This window comes from Acinonyx jubatus, chromosome C1, assembly GCF_027475565.1.
Source record: "Acinonyx jubatus isolate Ajub_Pintada_27869175 chromosome C1, VMU_Ajub_asm_v1.0, whole genome shotgun sequence".
Classification (NCBI taxonomy): Eukaryota; Metazoa; Chordata; class Mammalia; order Carnivora; family Felidae; genus Acinonyx; species Acinonyx jubatus.
The window spans coordinates 210,837,524-210,856,378 of record NC_069381.1 but is presented as its reverse complement, the minus strand read 5'-3'; the positions used below and the strand labels follow the sequence as shown (position 1 = coordinate 210,856,378).

General features: G+C 59.1%; 2 protein-coding genes across 3 annotated transcripts; both read right to left on the bottom strand.

The window, feature by feature from the left end:
• Positions 1–570: 570 nt before the first annotated feature.
• CHRNG (cholinergic receptor nicotinic gamma subunit) lies at positions 571–6,136 on the bottom strand. Its single transcript, XM_027047616.2, has 12 exons — positions 6,082–6,136; positions 5,739–5,878; positions 5,433–5,477; positions 5,162–5,271; positions 4,544–4,699; positions 3,643–3,740; positions 3,116–3,316; positions 2,821–2,935; positions 2,493–2,607; positions 1,528–1,744; positions 1,178–1,311; positions 571–903 (listed from the first exon to the last, which is right to left on the bottom strand). The coding sequence occupies exons 1-12, from the start codon at positions 6,134–6,136 to the stop codon at positions 730–732; spliced, it is 1,560 nt and encodes a 519-aa protein (XP_026903417.1). The 3' UTR covers positions 571–729.
• Positions 6,137–9,046: 2,910 nt separating this feature from the next.
• On the bottom strand, positions 9,047–18,778 carry CHRND (cholinergic receptor nicotinic delta subunit). 2 transcript variants are annotated; one of them, XM_053215962.1, is made up of 13 exons: positions 18,471–18,778; positions 18,061–18,206; positions 17,573–17,617; positions 16,964–17,073; positions 16,702–16,857; positions 16,388–16,497; positions 15,285–15,485; positions 13,995–14,106; positions 13,755–13,869; positions 12,266–12,470; positions 12,056–12,174; positions 11,198–11,376; positions 9,050–9,956 (listed from the first exon to the last, which is right to left on the bottom strand). In XM_053215962.1, the coding sequence occupies exons 1-13, from the start codon at positions 18,520–18,522 to the stop codon at positions 9,932–9,934; spliced, it is 1,575 nt and encodes a 524-aa protein (XP_053071937.1). In that variant the 5' UTR covers positions 18,523–18,778; the 3' UTR covers positions 9,050–9,931. The 2 variants fall into 2 exon arrangements, with proteins under 2 accessions (XP_053071936.1, XP_053071937.1); XM_053215961.1 differs by having other exon boundaries at positions 9,047–9,956; positions 18,061–18,778.
• Between the last annotated feature and the right edge of the window lie 77 nt (positions 18,779–18,855).

Genomic DNA, 18,855 nt, shown 5'->3' with positions numbered 1-18,855 from the left:
TTGGAGTGTCTAAAACTGAGTTGGGAATTCTGGACTCCAAACTTTATTTGGCCACCAGTGTTCTGAGAAGCCCCTGTTACTCTGGGCCCCAATTTGCCCATCTGAAACATGGGGGGGAGTAGTGACTTGCTTGTCCATGATGATGTGAAGAGCTCTTAACTCTGAAATCTTTGTGATCAATGATAAAAAATGCATATGGATGGAAAGGTCCCTGGTGCAGGTGAGTGTTGGGTACTCATAGCACCCAGAAGACAGGGGAGGAAGATGCCAGTGGGAGCGGGCTACTGCCATTCTTTTGAGAGAACATTGCCTGCTACTCTTCACATCTCTCTTGACTTCCTTCCTTTAGGCACCTGTGGGGAACTCGTAAAGAGGAAAGGGGGCCTAGGCCTAGAGGGATGGGACCTTGCCTAGCTGGGGACATTGTAAAAAACAGAGTCCTTGGGGCTTCAGAAATGATGGGAGTTGCTAATGCTTTGCTGAAGTGAGGGGATTGCCAGGACTAGGTAGCCAGTGCCACGCGGATGCTGATCCCAACAGCACACCCTGCCCACAGCCGTTCTCAACCACTCCAGGACTCCAGCTCGGTCTCTTTATTTCCCATGCTTTTCTCGGGGCCTGTTGGCTCACATGGCCATGAAGGGCACTTCCCAAAGAGCATGCTCATGATCTCAGCCACTGAAGAACACAGCCAATCAGACTCCACGTGGCTGGCGGCCGATGGTTGGCTCAGTCAGGCGAGGGCAGGTAGGAGCGGGGGTCTCCAGGGAACGGAAGAGGGGGCACCTGGTTGTAGTGGGCCATGAGGAAGATGCCAGCAGTGCCACAGACAAAAAGGGAGAGCATGGCCAGGAAGCAGACACGGTCCAGCACGCGGCCCACCAAGAACCACTCCTCGCTCCCCTGAGGGCGGGAGGCAGGTGTGGGATGACCGGCCGGAACACCAAGCCTGCCCTGGATCACTGTGCCGTCCTTGGCCCGCCAGCAGGCCTCTTATTCTCCATTTCTTTGGGTCCCTCTCACCTACTTCCAGGCCTTAACCTGTGTTCTGCCATAGTCCCCTGGCACTGATGTCCCCATTCCACTTTTTCCTTCCCACTGCCCTGCCATGGCCACTCCACTCATCTTGCCCCCATCTTAAGTCCAAGTCCCTCACCGGGTACCCAGTTCCCCTTACACTGTCAAAGTGACTTTGCTGGCGGCGGGCAAGGGCAATGAGGTTGCAGGCTTCCACACAGGCCTGGATGGCTGGGGCGGCCTGCTTCAGGCTGCCACACAACTCTCGGCTCTGCTCTGGCTCCGGGCCTTTCTCTGTTGAGAGGGGGTAAGGTTTGGGAATCGAGTAGAGAAGAAATAGTCTGAGAAGGTAGCCTCTCCTGAGCGACCCTGGTGTCTCTCTCCCCAGCTGGACACTTACCAGCACTCATCTGCTGTGTCCGGTGCCTTGGCCAACAGATAGCCCTCCCCGTCAGATAGCAGGCCAGAGTGAGCACTGGAGTGTCCCCAGTGTCATACCTCCTGCCTCACCTAGCTTCTCCAGCGCCGCCCTCACCAGCCCGTTGCGCTGCCGCTGCCGGAAGAGAAGTTCACTGCGAGGCAGGCAGAGAGCAACCTCTTCCCCAGCTGTGATTGACCATCCCGGAGAGGAGCCATTCTGCAGCCGGCGCCCAGTGTCTTGCACAGCCACTGGGACCAGTGGGCGAACGTGCATCCGCAACAGCTGGGGCAAGAGCCGCAGGAACACCTGGAGAGAGGATGTTCTGGGGCACTTAGCTTAGTAGCCGGCAGACCTGGACGTGTGGGCAGCCAGGCTGGGCTTCAGAGCAAAGAGTGAAGGTTGGCATGGAGGGCTCAAGCTACCAGGGGTCCAGAGGCAGCACCTTAGGGACAGTGGCTTGACACTGGTACAGCTTGGCTGTTCTGTGCCAGGCACTGAGCCTAGGTCCCCAAACCTGTGTGCAATTCGAATCACCAGGGTACTTGCTGCACAGCCTGCACGAGGCCACAGGCTGGCCCCTCCCTTGCTGTTCCAGCCCCGGACGCCTGAGGCGGGCCTGGGAATCTGCATTTGCAACAAGGGTCCCAGCTGACTGCTGCAGGTGGGCTGCAGATGGCCTGGAGCCATCTGGGTAGAGCCAGATGGCCTGGGTAGAATCTTGCTTCTCCTTCCCAGCCATGCAACCTTGGGTGAGCTAATGAACCTCTCTGTGTCTCAGTTTCCTCATTTGTAAATCGGAGGCGGCACTAATACCCACCTCATAGGAGTTTTATGAAGATCAAATGAGTTAGTATGTATGATGCACCTGCCACAAAGCAAGCACTCAGTATTATTATTAATCCATCTGGATTAATCCACATGCTTCAAGAGACACACAGGGCAGGTTTGTTGCTGAATGTGGCAGGTGAGTGGGGAAGGGCAAGGGGGTGGAGAGGAAGACGCATGTGAGTGGACTGGACTGGAGGATGCTGGAGTGGGCAGAGAGGGGCCTTGCCTTTCGGACCCTGCGGGCCATGGAGTGTGTGTGGGGGGACCGCAAAGACACGTTGAGCACGACCACGGCATTCACGACAATGAGGATGGTCACCACCAGGAGGAAGGTCAGGTACCTGCCAGGGTCAGGTAGGCGGGAGGTGGGGCTGGCCCACTGGCACCGACTCCATCTCCAGACGCACCCCACCCTTAGCAGCTGATTCCCCCAGATCTTTTAGGGTGAGGGGTTGGCATTGAGGATGGGAGGGTGGGAGTGGCAGAAGGGTAGTGCCCCGAGTTCCAGGAAGGGGAGGGCGGGAGGGGGTGGTAGGCGTGAGGGCCAGCCTTACTTGCTGATAAGTGGCACTGCCTGGGAGGTCTCGGGCACCTTCTTGGCCACAAGGAAGAGGAAGACGGTCTGGGCCAGGAGCACGTTGATGGCGACGGTACACTTCTGGCCCCCGGCTGCTCGTAACCAAGAGACCCTCAGAGCAGATCTCAAGTTCCCTGCCGTGGGGCTCCTCCCCCACCCCATTCCTGTCCCCGGGACAGGTGGTCTCGTGGGTGGTGCCACTCTGTGCCCTCCCAGCTAGCCCCTGTGCTGCTGGCCGGGGCCGTGGCTCCCCTCCCACGGGCTCCAGGTACCCTTGGCAGGAAGGAAGTAGATGAGAATGGCGACCGAGGAGATGAGCACACAGGGCGCGATGATGTTGATGATGTAGAAGAGGGGCTTGCGCTGGATGAGCAGGTAGAAGACCACCTTCTGGTGGCCCGCCTCCTCGGCGGGTGCCTCCACATCCAGCAGCATCTTGGCCGGCCGGTGCCGGATGGCCCACTCCCCGTTCTCTGCGGGCAGCGGGCCAGAGTGAGCACTGGGAGCACAGGCTGGGCAGATCCCCGCAGCCCCTGTGACCCGGCTGTGGGCGGCCAGCCGGGGCCCAAAGCAGTGCCACGGAGGGATGGAAGCAGCAAAGGGAGATTGGATATCTGATCCTCCTCCCACCAAAACCGGAGACATTATCATGGGGAAATCAGAACTCTGCTGGGTCTTTAAAAATCTAGTTTGTGTGGTTTAGTCTAGCCTTCATCTTGAGTTACAGGGGAGGGGGTCTGAACCGAGCCTGGCCCTGCCCTGGAGGTCAGGTGCGGCTGGGGTCTTGGGAAGAGGTTACCCGTGAAGGCCTCAGGGTCGATGAAAATCCACTCTATGGTCTGACCATCTTCCTGGCTGAGCTGCAAATTGATCTCATTGGTGCTGTAGGTCTGGGACCTGGGAAGGGGGACACATTTGAGGGCGTATAGATCCACCTACGAGGTCACATACACAGTCATCTGGGGGCAACCGTGGGCGGTCTTGCCTTAAAAAGTACAGCTAGGAATTTCTGAGCCCTCCGCAGAGCCCTGGCCCCGAGATGGGGGAAACAAAGGGAACCCGGGCTCCCTGGAGGTCAGGAAAGTTTTTGTTGAAGGGCCAGGAGGCTGCAGCTCAGTGCGCGTCACGGATATTAAGAGCCCAAGGCCACTCTGTTCCTCCCTTCCACTGCCTCCAGGGCAGGAAGGGCCAATGGTTAGAACATAGAAAACACAGTCTGTACCTCTCAGGTCTGTTTGTTACGGAGGGTCTCCTTGTGAAAAGACTGCTTCTCTAAAGCGTGGGAACCCACTCACACAGACCTCCTTCCCCCCATTTCTGGAAGAGGAAAGTGAGAGCGCCTCCACCTCTCCATGGGGAGTGGGGTGTAGCGTCTCGTGTGGGGTGGCGCTCGTGTGTGCATGCTGGTACCTCGCGGGCAGGTGTATGCCTTCTTGCCCACCCGCCCCAGTCATTAACTCCTCCCTTGGGGCACAGGCAGGGAAACTGAGGCAGCGAAGGAGGATGAGCGCGGGGACTGCGGCTTAGCCGGGAGGGACGTGGGCACCTGCAGGTGTCTGGGCCTGAGACGGGCACAGAGGCCCCAGAGAGAGGGAGCCGCACCCCTGGCGAGAAGCCTCGCGTCCACCCCCCTCCCCAGCCAGGTTCCTCTTAGGGCAGCTCTCCAGGTCTGCACCCACACCCCCGGTACATGGCCTCACTGGAAGACGAGGGAGCAGTTCTGCCAGTCGAAGGGGAAGTAGGTGACGGAGACGGGGCAGGAGGAGCGGAAGATGGCGGGCGGCAGCCAGTAGACACATCCGTCAGGAGACACCAGCACGTTGCAGTAGAGGGCCACCTCGAACACGCCGTCCACGCTGCGCACAGGCCAGGCCCCGGGGCTGGGGGCTCACGTCCCCGGCGGCCCCGGCTCGGCCGAGTCCCACACCCCAGGCCTGCCCGCGTCCTGCGCGGATGGGGCCTGGGGACACCAGCCCCTCCCGGGCACAGGGTCCACTACCTCCCCGCCGCGCCCACCTCCAGGCCTCATCATCCCACCCCCTAATCACCACAGCTTCTATGGGAGCCGCCCTCACCCCCAGGTTGGAGGGAGGGCCGCAGCCCAGCAGACGACCGAGCCCAGAGGAGATGGAGTGAGCCAGGTCGAGAGTCAGGTCTGCTGGCCAGGCCCTACCCTCGGCAGCACCTGCCGCATCCAGTATTTCCTGGCCCCGGCAAAGGGGGCCCGGTCTGCACCTTTCCCCAGAGCCCCCCTTGTCCTACCGGGCCCTGCCCTCGTATCGTTTTGTTCCCCCACCCCTACCCGCACTCCTCCTCACTTGTTCTCCAGCACGACATCCGGCCGCCACACCATGGTGGACGGCACCCTCAGCACCCACAGGCCTTCGTAGTCTTGCGGATCCCAGCGCAGGCGATAGTCACACCACTGCTGCAGGGCGAGTGGGGTTGCCAGACCCCTGCTCTCCGTGGAGTCACCCCCTCCCCAGAAGAGGCGGGGAGGGGGTGGGGGAAGACAGGCAGCTCCAAGGGCCTTGGGACCCCAGGGAGGGGGCCTGATCCAGGGTACAGGACTTCAGGGGGGCCTCTTACCATCTCTATCCACACATTGGTGGTGAGGGCCTCCTCTCGCTCATTCTGGGGGTTCAGAACAGAGGGTTGAGCCCCCATTGCTTGCTGTCTCTGGATGTTAGTCCCTACAGACCCCCATTGGGCGCTACAGGACCCCAGCCTCTTGGGCATCCTTCACCGGAGTTTTCTAGCTCCCCAGCCTCTCCCCTGTGGCGTCCTTCCTCCTCCTGGCTGCTAGAGCCAGCCCCTTCCTCTCCCCAGCAGGTCCCGGGGGCCAGGTGCACTGGGCCTCCGCCTCCCCTGCCGTCCTACAAGCCTGTGGCTCACCAGGGAGATGAGGTTGGTGAGGGTGAGTTTCAGGCTGACGTTGACCACGTCCGAATCGCGCTCCGCGGGCCGCAGGTGGGGGTCGTAGTTGTGCATCAGGTCCGCGAGCAGACGCTCCTCCTGGTTGCGGCCCTGGGCTCCTGCAACGGACAGCAGTGAGCCCGGGTGCAGGGGCTTTGGGGCAGAAAGAGTTGGGGGGGGGGGGTCACAAGAGGGTGTGATGTGGAGAGGTAGGGAACTAGAGGTGCAGGACAGGTTTCAGTAGCCCTCCAGACCCTCTATCCCCTGAGGCCTTGGATCTCTACTCCAGGCCTCCCCAGGCTCCTGAGCCCCTGGTCCACACCCAGACAGACAGCCAGCAGCGGCAGGAGGAGCGGCAGCCCCTGGCCCCTGTACATGGTGCCGCAGCTCTACAGTGCCGGCTGGGACAGCAGCTCTCCGGTTCAGGGTAGAGAGATGTGGCCTCCGGGTCTCATGTAACAGCCCATGCTCCCACCCCAGCCAGCCTGGCCAGGCCAGCTAGGCCCCACCAGCTGTCTGACCACAGCAGCGTCAGCTGTTCCAAGATGGACAAAATGCCAGGCTCGGGTTACCTGGGCTGGGGAGGGGACAGAGGGGCCCCATCTGCCCCAACAGAGATGGCTCAGCCTCCATCCCCGCTCTCTGACTCCGTTGGCCCAGCCCGTGTTCCTTCCATCTGGGGTGGCGGGGTGGGGCGACTGGAGACACAGCCTTGGACGGACAGGTGTGGGAGGGAGGCAGAGTGCGAGGAAGCGCCCCAAATTGGGCTCCCTCCTTTTGCTCCTTCCGGCGGGTCAGGATTTGGGGAGGTTTAGAGGGCCATTTTGGACCTGAGCCATGACATGGGTGAGGACCATGAACCTGTCCCATTAGCCTAACATCTTCATGGGTTACTCCAATGGGCCAGGACACTGGGGACAAGCCTAAGAGGGAGATGCACTAGGTCCCCCGGGCTTGGATACCTTAATGCAAATTAGGGTGTTCTTCAGGGTCCTTCAGATAACTTGAACTTCAGGCAGTTCAGGGCCCTCCCAGGCTCTGAGGCACAGGACACAGGCCTGGTAAGCTTTGGAGGAAGGAGGGCTGAGGAGGGTCTGGAGCTTGGGGCTCTTGGGAACAGAACAGCCCCTGAATAGGGGCTCCTCGGTGTGGCCTCGGTATTTATTAAGTTATCCACAGACTAAGGGAGTCTCCAGCATGTGGCAGGCACAAGGCTAGGTGGGCTGCAGGGGACTCGCAGGGGACTGCGAGGAGGCAGGGATAAGCCTGAGCGGCTCATAGGACTCAGAGTTCAGTAAGGCAGGCAGTCAAGATCAAGGTTGCGGGCCCCGGAGAGTCAGATGAGGGGACCCAGAAGGGCCAGAAAACACACTCCATCAGCTTTGTAGTTTGAGGTCAGGGAAAGGGTGGGGCTGAGGCTAGTTTAGGAACAAGGGTCCCTGCTGCTGGCTGTGACCATGACCATGGGCTCAGGCCACCTGTCGTTTGACCATCTATTCTAAGCAGACAGGTCAGGACCTCCCAGCAAGTTTGCAAGACAAAGAACGCAGCTTCGACTAAGTGCTACCCACCCTTGGGCATCCTGGGGGACAGGGTGGTGGAGGCCTCTGAGGGCTGAGGAAAAGTGCCACCTACCTCCTCCCCCACAAACAAATGAGGTCTCCAGCATTTCTCCACATTTCCAGTGTGTCAGTACATTGGAAATCAGCCTGCTACTTTCAGTCCTTGGAGATCCGTGTGTGAGGTTGGCTCAGACCCCAGCCTCCATAGCCACAAATCCCTCCTGTCTGTCCTCACCGGGATTCTGGGGTCGGGGGGACAGTGGTGGTGGCACCTGCCTTCCCTGGTCATCTACTTGTGTCCTTGTGTTCAGTCCTGCTCTGGGCCCCACCCCTAAGCGGGTGTGTGCTTCTAGGTGTGTAGCCAGCCCCCTTTCCCTGGAGATTACAAAGCCAGGGGCCCCTTCTCCCCAGTTTGCCCTTTGGTCCTCCCCACATTCGGGTCCCTCACCCATTTTGCAGAGCAGAACCTCTTCCCCTCTCTGCTCCCCCTCCCCCAAGACCACACTTAGGCAAGACCATTCATGGCTCCTGCTAAGTGATGGACCACCTATTCACCACCTCCCAAACCCTCTGCCCCAGGCAGTGGTGGTCTGGCTGTTGCTCTGACATTTCCGACTTTCCCTTTCCCCTTCTCTACAAGTGTCGGGGAGGAAAAAGGAAGATTGTGGAGCGTGACTTCCCTCTGGTATGAATTATGCTGCCTCCCTACGTATGAAGAGATTTCAATTCCTGTTTTTTCACCTTCTCTCTGCTGTGGGAGAGAGGTAAGGTCTCTCTGGTGTTCTCAGGAGGGCGGGTCAGCTGAGGAGCTGGTGGTTTTGTCCTGAAGGGGCTAAAGGGGGGCAACTTTAAGAGAAAAATCTTCTGTAGACATCATTTGTGTCTAATAGCTACTCCCCCTTTGTCACCTTCTATTCTGGAGGCTGGAAAAGTGAAATGCCCAACTCCCAGTCTCCCTTGAGGAAGGGGTGGCCACGTGATAACATCTTGACCCAAGATGTTATCGTCTGTAGGAATCGGCTAAGGAGCTCCAGGAGAGAGCTTTTGCTTCCTGATAAAAGGGGTCAGGAACGTCTGGCCCGTTTCCTGCCTCGAACACAGATGAGAAGTGTGGATCTGCAGCAGTGAGCTTGTGAGCAGGGCGACAACATGAGGACAAAGCCAACACACCAAGGAGGGAGGACGGGGCAGAAAGCACAGAGCCGGGGTCCCTGGGAGCTCTGTGGGACAGCCGAGCCAACGAGCCAACCACTGTCGCGTGAAGAGGAAGCCTTATTTCTTTGAACTACAGTTCTTTGGGTTTCTGTTCCTTGAAGCCCAGCGCATCCCTAACAGATTCATCACTGTTTGAAGGAGGGTGAGTAGCCTTGCTGGCCTGGGGAGACTGTGTAGGGACACCCTTTGGTTTCACAGGAAGCTGGCCCCTTGTGGGTGTGACTTCCTGGGGAGGAAGGAGCTGTATCGCCTCTATCACTTCCATATCACCTATAAAGGGGACCGGTGCAGACAGCACCCTGGGGCTGCAGTGCTGGAGGAATGGGTGCCATTGGGGGTCCTTCTGTGACCCCGGGAAACTGGGCAAGGGGCACCCTTGGTCGGGCGTGGCATTTGGGGTGGTTTCTCCGGAAGGGTCGCTGCCACCTGAGCAGAGCCTGAACCGGGTTCACCTGGCGGTTGGCAACAGTGCCATCGTGTGGCAGAGAGAAGCAAGGACAGTGGCTGAGGGGTCTGGTTCAGGGCCTCTTGGAGCTCGGATGGGGTCCCTCCCGTAGAGGGCGATTCCAGGGAAGTCTCGGACTTCCTGCTCATCTGATGGGTGTAAGTCCAACCCGCGTTCCCCACCCAGAGGGACAAAATTAAAGATTCGTACCTCGAACCTGTGCACGGTTCATATTGGAAGGCAGAAGTAACCAGGGTCAGTTTTGACGCTAGGTGGTTTGTCTTTTGTTCATTTCCTTTGACAGACAAAAAAATCCCGCCTTATGTATACCTGGGCCAATGAGGTCACCAACTCCCTCTGAGGGAGACGGGTTGATCTGTGAAGACCTTCGGTGTGTCCATCCAGGAGACGATTCGTTGGGCCCTCTGTGCTTGCTCCAGTCTGCCCACAGACTCCCTGTCAGCCTTGGATGTGGGAGACCACAGGCCCATCCCCTGTGACTCAGGCTCACAACTGAGGAATGAGTTAAATAACCACCCCTTACATTTGTAGGACACGTGTAAGTACCTTTATGCCCACTAGCAGATTCTGTTTTCACAGCCCCTCACAGACGGGACTTATGATACACACATTTTGCTGGCGAGAAAACAGCTGATAGATGAGGGTGGCTCACCCAAGGTCACCCCGCTGGTGTCACAAAGCACCCCAAAACTTTGTCTCTTAAAACAGCAAACATTTACTATCCCACACAGTTTCTGAGGGTCGGGAATCCAGGAGCAGCTTAGCTGGGTGGTTCTGGCTCAAGAACTGGCTGTGCCCAAGATGTTCACCAGGGTTGTGATCTCATCTGAAGGCCCAGCTGGGCTGGAGGATCCACTTCCAAGGTCACTCATGTGGCTGCAGGCAGAGAGCCTCAGTTCCTTGCCGTGTGGGCCTCTCCACAGGGCTGCTCACCATACCAGCTGCTTCCCCAGAGTGAGAGATCCAACTTTCAGTTGCTTTCAGCAAGAGTGATGGGGGTGGGGAGCAAAGGAGGTGCCACAGTGTCTTTTAGAGCCTGATCTCAGAGGTGCTGCACCGTCACTTCTGCCTCGTTCCGTTGGTCACACAGACCAAGCCTGGTTCAGTGTGGAGGGAGGCTACACAGGGTGTGGATACCAGGAGGTGGGGATCACTGGGGCTATCTTGGAGGTAGGCTCTCATGTCTCCCAGCCAGCACCTGCAGCCTCAGCCTTTGGCCCTTGGGACAGGATTGTTGGGGGCTTCTTTTGGGGTAGAGTTGCCAAATTTAGCAAATAAAAGGACAGGATTCCCAGTTAAGTTTGAATTTCAGATACACGATGACTAATTTTTTTGGTAAACATATGTCCCGAATATTGTATGGAAGCCCTACTTTGGGGTGGAGAATAGGTGTGCAAGAGGGGACACGTCTTGGGGGAGGGCTGAGTTCTGGGGCTCTAGGATTGCGCATATGACCTGAGGTTGATAAGCTGACCTCTGGTCTTTGTGGGTGCTGAGCCCAACACTTCCGGGTGGAAGTGTCCTGGTCCTCGGCTTCCTTGAGGGACCCAGACAGCATCACCAAGGCAGAAAGGGCTAGGGAAGGCCATTTTGCAACTCTGGTGCCCCCACCCCTGCTGAAAGCCTCCTTCCTTAGGAGCCCTGGAGAGGGAGGTGTCCCCACCGCAGCTCCAGGTGGGGCTTCAGAAGCTGGAGACTGAGGGGTAGTTGAGAGGAGGGTGGCTAGGGAGCAGGGAAGTGAAGGCACAGTCCCACCTGCTCTAGCCTCACCCGGGGGACGGGGAGGCAAGAAGTGGCCTCTGCCTTCTGATTCCTCCCAGAGGGGTCCTAAAAGGCTGGCCTGAGTGGCATCCTCCCTGGCCCCTGAGCCAGCCCCCTTCCCCCCCGCCAAATTGTCCTGCCCTGACCGCCAGCTGATGTCCACTCTCAGACCTCCTCGGCAGCTCCTGTCTTCAGCTACAGAGGACCGTGGTCGAGGAGTGGGGCGTCTCTCTTCCTTCCTTAATCTCAGGAAAGCCCAGCTCTTCCGGCCCCAGCCCTGCAGAACCAGCTGGCCTCGGGTCTCAGGGCCAGAAGGTGGCCTTCCCAGGAAGGGCTTGTCCTCTCTCAGACAGCCCTGTCCACATGACTACACCCGCCCCAAACCCGAAGCTGCCTGGGAGTTGGGCCAGCAGGGCAGAGCAGGCCTACCCTAGGTGAAGCGCTTATCTTCCTCATGGTAGGAGAAGGGGTCCCCGGGGAAGGGCTGAGGTGGGGGCTGGTTGTAGGCGCCCTGCAGGAAGATCCAGGCCGTGCCCACCACCATGATGGGCGTCACCACGAACAGGCAGAGTCGGTCCACTGTGCGGGCCACTCGGTTCCAGCAGTCCTTTTCCTGGGGGCAGGGAGACGGAGACAGCGGGGGTGAGGAAGGGCCCCAAAGCACAGACCCGCAGCCCAAGCTGGGGCCGGTGATGGAGGCATGGCCTCGGTGTATCTGCGGGGCTTGCCTCAGGCTTGCGGTGGATGGGATGTGCTGGTGTGTCCCCAGCAGGGCCCAGGCCCCCCTGAAGTCAAGGCCTCTGTCTGTCCCTCCACACCCCACTGGAGGGCTCCAGGGGCTGAAGAGGAGCTGGGGGTGCCTGGAGTCTCTCTCAGGGGGCTAAGGACAGTAAATCGTCCCCTCTCCTCCCTCTTCACCCCTCCCAGCTAGCCCCTACATGAACTGGAAAATGGTGCCCCTTTCTCAAGAGAGAAGTTTGAAAAGTTGTGTGATGCTGAACAACCACCTAAGTCTGCCTTTGAAGTGTCTGAGTATGTCTGGAATATCAGACTTGGGGTTGAGCGGGGACAGGAAATGGTTGGCAGCCCGGACAAAGAAGGGACCCTAAGGGAGCTGTGTTCCTGGCCCTGCGTGCTGCTCTGGGGTTCTAGGCGGGGGCTGTCCCTCCCAGGGCGCCTGGAGTCTGCACCCACTGTGAACTCCTTCATCTAGGTGGGTTCGTGTCTCACGTGGAACCGAGCCCCCTTAAGACAGGATACACCCGATGTGTGGCAGGCCTGTGGCTACTCACCTCATTGTAATTGTTCTGGTCCCTCATGTGGTTGACGATGAAGTTGGCCCCATCCACGGCTGGCTTCAGCTCACTGAAGAGCTCCTGCTGGGCTTGCTCAGAGCCTGCTGGGGGCCGGCCTGTGGATACCAGGCCAGAGGAGGGCATGAGGCCTGGCCCCGGCCCACCTCCCACGGACGGGCCAAAGTCCCAGGCCGCACGGGGACCCACGTGCGGTGGTGAGGCGCCGGGCCAGCCCGTGCCGCTCCGACTGCTTCTCAAACATGAGGTCACTTCGGGACTTGAGCAAGAAGTACTCCTCGGCCTTGGAGATGTAGCCCAGGGAACTGCTTCTCCGGACGAGAGCCCCCGGGCTGGGCCCATCCTCTGCTGGGCGGGACATGTGTAGGAGTTTGGGCAGGGTCTCCAGGAAGAGCTGCGGCAGGTCAGGGGGGCACAGGAAAGCTATTTGACCGACATGGGTCACCTTCACACACCCAAGCGCCTGTGACCCTCTGCCCGGCTGCCCCAAAGTACTCCCGAGTCTGACGCTGTCATCCATTCTCCCGATCCCCCGCTGATGGACACTTAGGTTGCTTCCAACTCTCCCCATTACTAGCACAACTCATTTGTTGAAAATGAATTATATATGAACAACAAAAAAGTAAGAAAAATGCCCCGACTGCTGAGCTCTCTTCTTCAAATGGTAAAGATCAAGCAAGTTGCTAAGGCACCTTCACATCGCAGAACAGCTAGTGGCCCTGCAGCGGCTGAGAGGCAAGGACAGCCCCCTCCTGGGTACGCTGCCCCCACATTCCTCACTTTTTTTTTTTTAATTAAAAAATTTTTATTTTATTTTTGAGAGACAGACGGAGCATGAGCGAGGGAGGGGCAAGAGACAGGGAGACACAGAATCCAAAGCAGGCTCCAGGCTCTGAGCTGGCAGCACAGAGCCCAACACGGGGCTCGAACCCACGGACCGTGAGATCATGACCTGAGCTGAAGTCAGCGCTCAACCGACTGAGCCACTCAGGCGTCGCCCTCACCTTCTTTTTTTAAATCAGGGTGTAGGGGCTCCTGGGTGGTTCAGTCGGTTAAGCGTCCAACTTCAGCTCAGGTCATGATCACAAGGTCCGTGAGTTCGAGCCCCGTGTCGGGCTCTGTGCTGCCAGCTCAGAGCCTGGAGCCTGCTTCAGATTCTGTGTCTCCCTCTCTCTCTGACCCTTCCCCATTCATGCTCTGTCTCTCTCTGTCTCAAAAATAAATAAACATTAAAAAAAATTAAAAAAAAAATAATCAGGGTGTAACACATCCAGCAGACTGAGCAAATCTTAAGTGTAGAGCCAGATGGAGTTTTACAGATGCATTCAACTGCGTAGACGCCACCCAGGTGAGATATCAACCCAACACCGTCCCAAGGGTTCCCTCGTGGCTCCTGCCGTCACTTCCTACCCACCCCCAGGGGTGACCACCATCCTGATCTCTATCACTGACGTCTGGCTGTTGCCTGACCTTGAACTTTCGGGAGAGAAAACTGTGCGGCCTGTGCTCTTTAGTGTCCGGCTCCTTCCAAGCCCCCGTGTGCTAGGGGAGCCGTCCACGCTGCGTGGGTGGCAGCACGTGGTGCTTCTGCACGGCTGGGTGGCACTCCCCTGTGTGAGCACGTTCTCCTGGCGAGGGACGGCCAGACAACCTCCAGCGTTTGGCCTAGGCCCCTCACCTTCTTGATCCCCTCAGACAGCACGTGGGTGCTGGGTGTGCGAAAGTGGATGTTGAGCACGATGACACAGATCACCACGACCATGGTCACCAGCACCATGCCGAAGAGCAGGAACCTGTAGGCACACACTCAGCCTGGAGCCCACGGGGCAGGGCGAGGCGTGCTGGGGGTGTTGGGGCGGGGGAGGGCGAGGGGGAGGGCGGGGTGGGTGAAGCGTGGCGTGGCATAGCCGTCACTCACTTGCCGATGAGGGGGATGGCCATGGACGTGGCAGGCAGCCGCTTGGAGATGAGCAGCAGGAAGACCGATTGGGCCAGGAGCACCGAGATGGCCATCGACGTCTTCTCGCCACCTGGGGGAGCCCGGACTTAGCTGCTACCTCTGGTCTTGACCCCAGCGGGTCCCACTGTGGCCCCCTCACCACCATTCGCGATGCCACGGTACCTTGATCGACATCATGGGCTTTGGAGCTAGGGCACCTAGCTCTTCCACTTACTGGCTGGGTGACCTTCGGCAAGTAGCCTAACCTCTCTGTGCCTCAGTTGTCTCAACTGTTAAATGTCGTGAGGACAAAGTGAGAGAGCGTGAAACGCTCCTCACTCTGCCAGGCGCTGGGCAAGCGCTCAGCGAACACCGGCTATCACTGTTGGCCAGCTCCCTGCCACGCAGCCCTCCCCAAATCACAGATCTGTGTGTCCCACCCTGTACAGAAAGCTCCGGGACATCCTCATAGCACCAATGATACCCTAACTCCTAGTCCTCCACTCAGAGACCCCAGCCGGGCACTGCCCAGCTCTTCCCACCTGAGGTCCTGAGCATGTGGTACCGTGGCCACTGTGGTCACAGGTCCCCAGCCCTGCCCCAGGGCCCCTTCTCTATCTGCCGGGTGCCCACCCACCCACCTCCAGCTCAAGCAGCGCCTCTTCCAGGAAAGCTTCCCTCATTTTACTGCCCCTCAGCCTGTGCTCCTAGTTCTGTGGCTTCTACAGTCTCTGCCAGCAGCAGAGGCTAGATTGCGTTTGTCCCTGGGGCTCACTGTGCCTTGCTTACAGTAAGCATTTGAAACGATTCCGAAACCAAGCAAGCAAAGATTACACATGTCCTTCTAGAACCAGGTGAGCGTAGATTGCACGCTTCCATGCCTGGCTTCCTGGAGATCCTGTTTTCCACCCACTCGTTCAAAGTGGACGGCCTTCTGTGTGTCAGGCCCATGGTCACACGTGGTGGCCAGGACAGACCTGTTTCTGTTCAGAGAGATGGTCTAGGGGTTCTCCCTAGGGTCCTGGGGAGGCCTGCTGTGAGCAGCAGAAGCAGGGTCCAAGGGGGACTGTCCATTTGGGGATATCGGACACGGTCACAAAACCCTCCCCTTGGCTGGCCACCCCCCCCCCCCATGCCTGGACCCTGGGCAGGGAGCCCCGGGAGTGGTGACCCCGTTGTGGCTCCTGGAGGAGGTGAGGGGAGGGCTGGGGAGGCCCATGCACAGATGCCCTTGGGGACAGGGAGGGGCTGGGGCAGGCTCAGGCTCACTGTCAGCCGGCAGGTAGAAGACCAGGTTGATCATGAAGGAGATGAGCACGCAGGGCACCAGGATGTTGATGATGTAGAAGAGGGGCTTGCGGCGGATGATGAGGTAGAAGGTGACGTCCTGGTGGCCGGGACTGTCCAGCGGGACACTGGGGTCCACGTTGATCCTGGCTGGCCGGTGCACTATCTCCCACTCCCCGTTCTCTGAGGAGGGCAGGAGGACACCTCGGTGTCAGGCCAGGCAAGGGCGCCGGTTGGGGGGGCGGCGGGGAAGGACGGGGGGTGGGGTGGGGGGGCTGGGTGGAGTGAGCCAGCCCGAGGGCGCGCGCAGAGGAGGGTTTAGGTTCTGATGGTGGGCGTCTTTCCCTGGGGCTTGGGAAGGAGGTTTCAATCTGCAAGGGGGAAATTCTGCCTTGGGAGTGTGGGGTTTTTTTTGTTTTGAAAATATAGAAGCTGAGGCTGCATGTGGTTCAAACAAGGAGTCTTAGAGATAATGACGTGGTGAGAGTAACACCAATGCCCCCGCCCCCAAACCCTGGTGATGTAGCCGCCTTGGGACCGGTGTGACATAGGTTTTCTCTGATGAACAGGGGTGTGTGGTGGGGGCCCCATAGAAGACCTGAGCCCGGTCATAGATAGGAGTGTGGGGCGTTGGCAGGGGGCAGCATACACAACATTAGGATCGGTGGCTAAAGCTGCAACCACGCCTCTGGGCTTCCTGGGAACAGAAGACTAACTACCCCCCTCATTTGTCAGTTACATCCATCCCTAGGGACCCTGTCCAGACCCAGGAGGGTCTTCTGGCCCGGGGCAGAGGAAGGGTGGGGCCAGTGTCTGTCTCTGCCTTTGGGACACGATCCCCTCCTGGGGATTTCTTTCCTTTCAATGTGCTAGATTTGCGTCGCTAAGTACGTCTGCATGTGTTTCTCTGTGGGTCGGTATGTGTCTGCGCATCTGGGTCTCCCCGCCCGTCAGTGTGCCTGTATGTCCACGTTCCAGGTGTGTGTGTGCCCACGTGCATCTCTGGCAGGGAGGCGTTGGTGCGACCGTACCCACGGGTGTGCGTCTGAGGGGCCTGCCCACCCACCAGCTGCTACTCTCAGCACCTGTGAAACCCTCAGGGTCGATGATGATCCACTCCACGGGATAGGAGCGGCCCTCTTTCTCCTCCTGCTTCAGACTCAGGGTGATCTCCTTGGCCGTGTACTTGAGTGAACTGGGGAGGTCAGCGGGGAGAGGGTGGTCCTCAGCCACTGGCTGCGGCCACTGAGGGCGGAAAGGCCAGTACGGGAGGTTCACGGTCAGAGGCGCCCTTGTGGGTCTGGGGGAGCTCTAATCAGGACTGAGGGTGCCTCGAGCACCTCTCTCAGCCCCTGGCAGGGTGCCTGGGGGTGAGGGCTGCCTGGAGAAGTGGGTGCACCTGAACTTGAGGGAGCAGTTCTGCCAGTCGAAGGGGAAGTAGGTGACGGAGATGGGGCAAGAGGAGCGGAAGATGGCGGGCGGCAGCCAGTACACGTAGCCCGAAGGGTAGACGAGCACGTTGCAGGCGTAGGAAATCTGGAAGGAGCCGTCGTTGCTGAGGGACAAGGACAGAGGCCACCATGAATGCCAGCCAGCTGGGAGCTGGCAGAGTTGGGGGAGGCGGAGGGTCGAGGGGATGCCAGGGAGGGTTGTGGCTCAACTTGTTCTCCAGCACAATCTCTGGGAGCCACAGCATGTCAGGGGGCAGGCGCAGGACACTGATATTTCCAAATTCTTCAGCATCCCACTGCAGCCGGGGGTCCGTCCAGCCCTGGAACCCGAAAGGTATGTCAGCAGTCGGCTCTGCTGTTGTCCAGGCTCCCCCTGCTCTCCTCACTTCCCTGGGGGAACACTGGACAGGGTCTGGGAACTGTGACAAAAGAAGTTTGGGGGAGGTGGGTGCAGAGTTAGGACTCAGGTCCGTCACGTACAGCTGTGTAGAACGTACACTGCACAACAAAGGGAGCATATTTCATTGTGGACACAGAAGACTTACGTCTATATTATGAACTGATGGATGGCAGAAGAGTGTTTTCTAATAAAATCAGAATACCGTGACAACCTTCCCATAGGTAAAGAATCCCAATTCACCGGAAGTCTCCATCTGAGCTTGTGGCTGTACAAGGTGGTGGGAAGGGCAGCTGGGCCTGTGGGTAGGAGCCAGCTCCTCCTGGAGGCCAGGAGGATCCCCTCCTGGAGATCCCTAAGCAGAAGGAAGCATGGGCCCTACACCCTCACCCCCCCGGCTGTGAGTGGGGTCGTCTCCTTACGTGCTCAATCCACACGTTAGTGGTGAGGGTCTCCTCAACTTCTTTCTGTAATCACACGAGAGCACTGTCCCCTAGGGCCCGCACTGCTCACCTGCACACATTCACCAGGCAGCTACTTCCTGCCACCCCCCGGAGGAAACCACGGCAATTGGCCTGACCAGACTCCTGGCCCAAGCACGCACAGTCAGGAGGGGCTGGGCAGACCAAGGAGCAGGGAGGGGACACCCCTGAAGTGTGTCATGGGTCTGATATGGGGCACACCCCAGAGCTGAAGCTGGAGGGGAAGGGGCGTCGGCTCGAGGCCTGTGGGCAGCAGTGAACCTGGAGAATGCTGGAGCATGCTTCCCCGGGAGAGGAGCTACCACAGGAGCCACCAGGCTGGGACCTTGAGCTTCCTCCGTGGCCATCCCAGTCCAGGAGACAGCCAGGCCTCCAGGAAGCTGTCCCCGCCCTCGGGTCCCCAGCCCAGCCACAGAGGGGCCTCTCACCAGAGAGATGAGATTGGAGAGTGTGAGGGCCAGCGAGACCTCCACGCTCTCATCTTTGTGAGCCACAGGCCGGAGCTCCTTGTTGTAGCCCTTCTCTTCGAACAGGTGCCGAATCAGCCGCTCCTCCTCGTTCAGGCCCCAGCTGCCTGGGGAGGGACAGGAAGAGGGATGGGGTGCTGGGAGGGGGGACCGGGAAGGGGGCTGCCGTGAAATCCTGCCAGGCCATGGGGCTGGGCTGAGCTGGGGGGATCCAACCACTCCCCAGGAAAGGGTCCTGGCGGTCAACCCCCTCCAGAGTTGGGGTGGGAGCTGGGCCTGATGCAGGGGAGGAGTAGGAGGGGACCATGCAGCAGGGACCCTGCGTGCAAGTCCTGAGGGACCCTTCAGGGCAGGGTGATGCCCACTCTTACCACACATGACCAGGGCAGCCAGCAGCCCCAGCGTTAACACCGGCCCCTCCATCCTGTCCCTCTGACTAGGTCTTGTGGTGGCCCCTCCAGTCTACAGGGCTGGGGAATGTGGGTGGATAGGAGAGAGGACAGGTGCTGGGTTGGGAGGGGGGGGGGTGTGAAGGGAAGAGGCGGCCGGAAACGCAATCTGACACCTCTGGGCATGACTGCTGGGTAGAAAACCCAGGGCAGGTGACAAGGGGGTGGGGACAAGAACTGGCTGCTGGGCGGGAGCCCAAGGACATGAGGCAAAGATCCCAGGCTGGAATTCTCTGCAATTAGCGGTAGGGCTGGGGGCTGGGTAGGGGCCCTGGACACTGGGGGCAGTGCTGGTCAGTCATGCCTA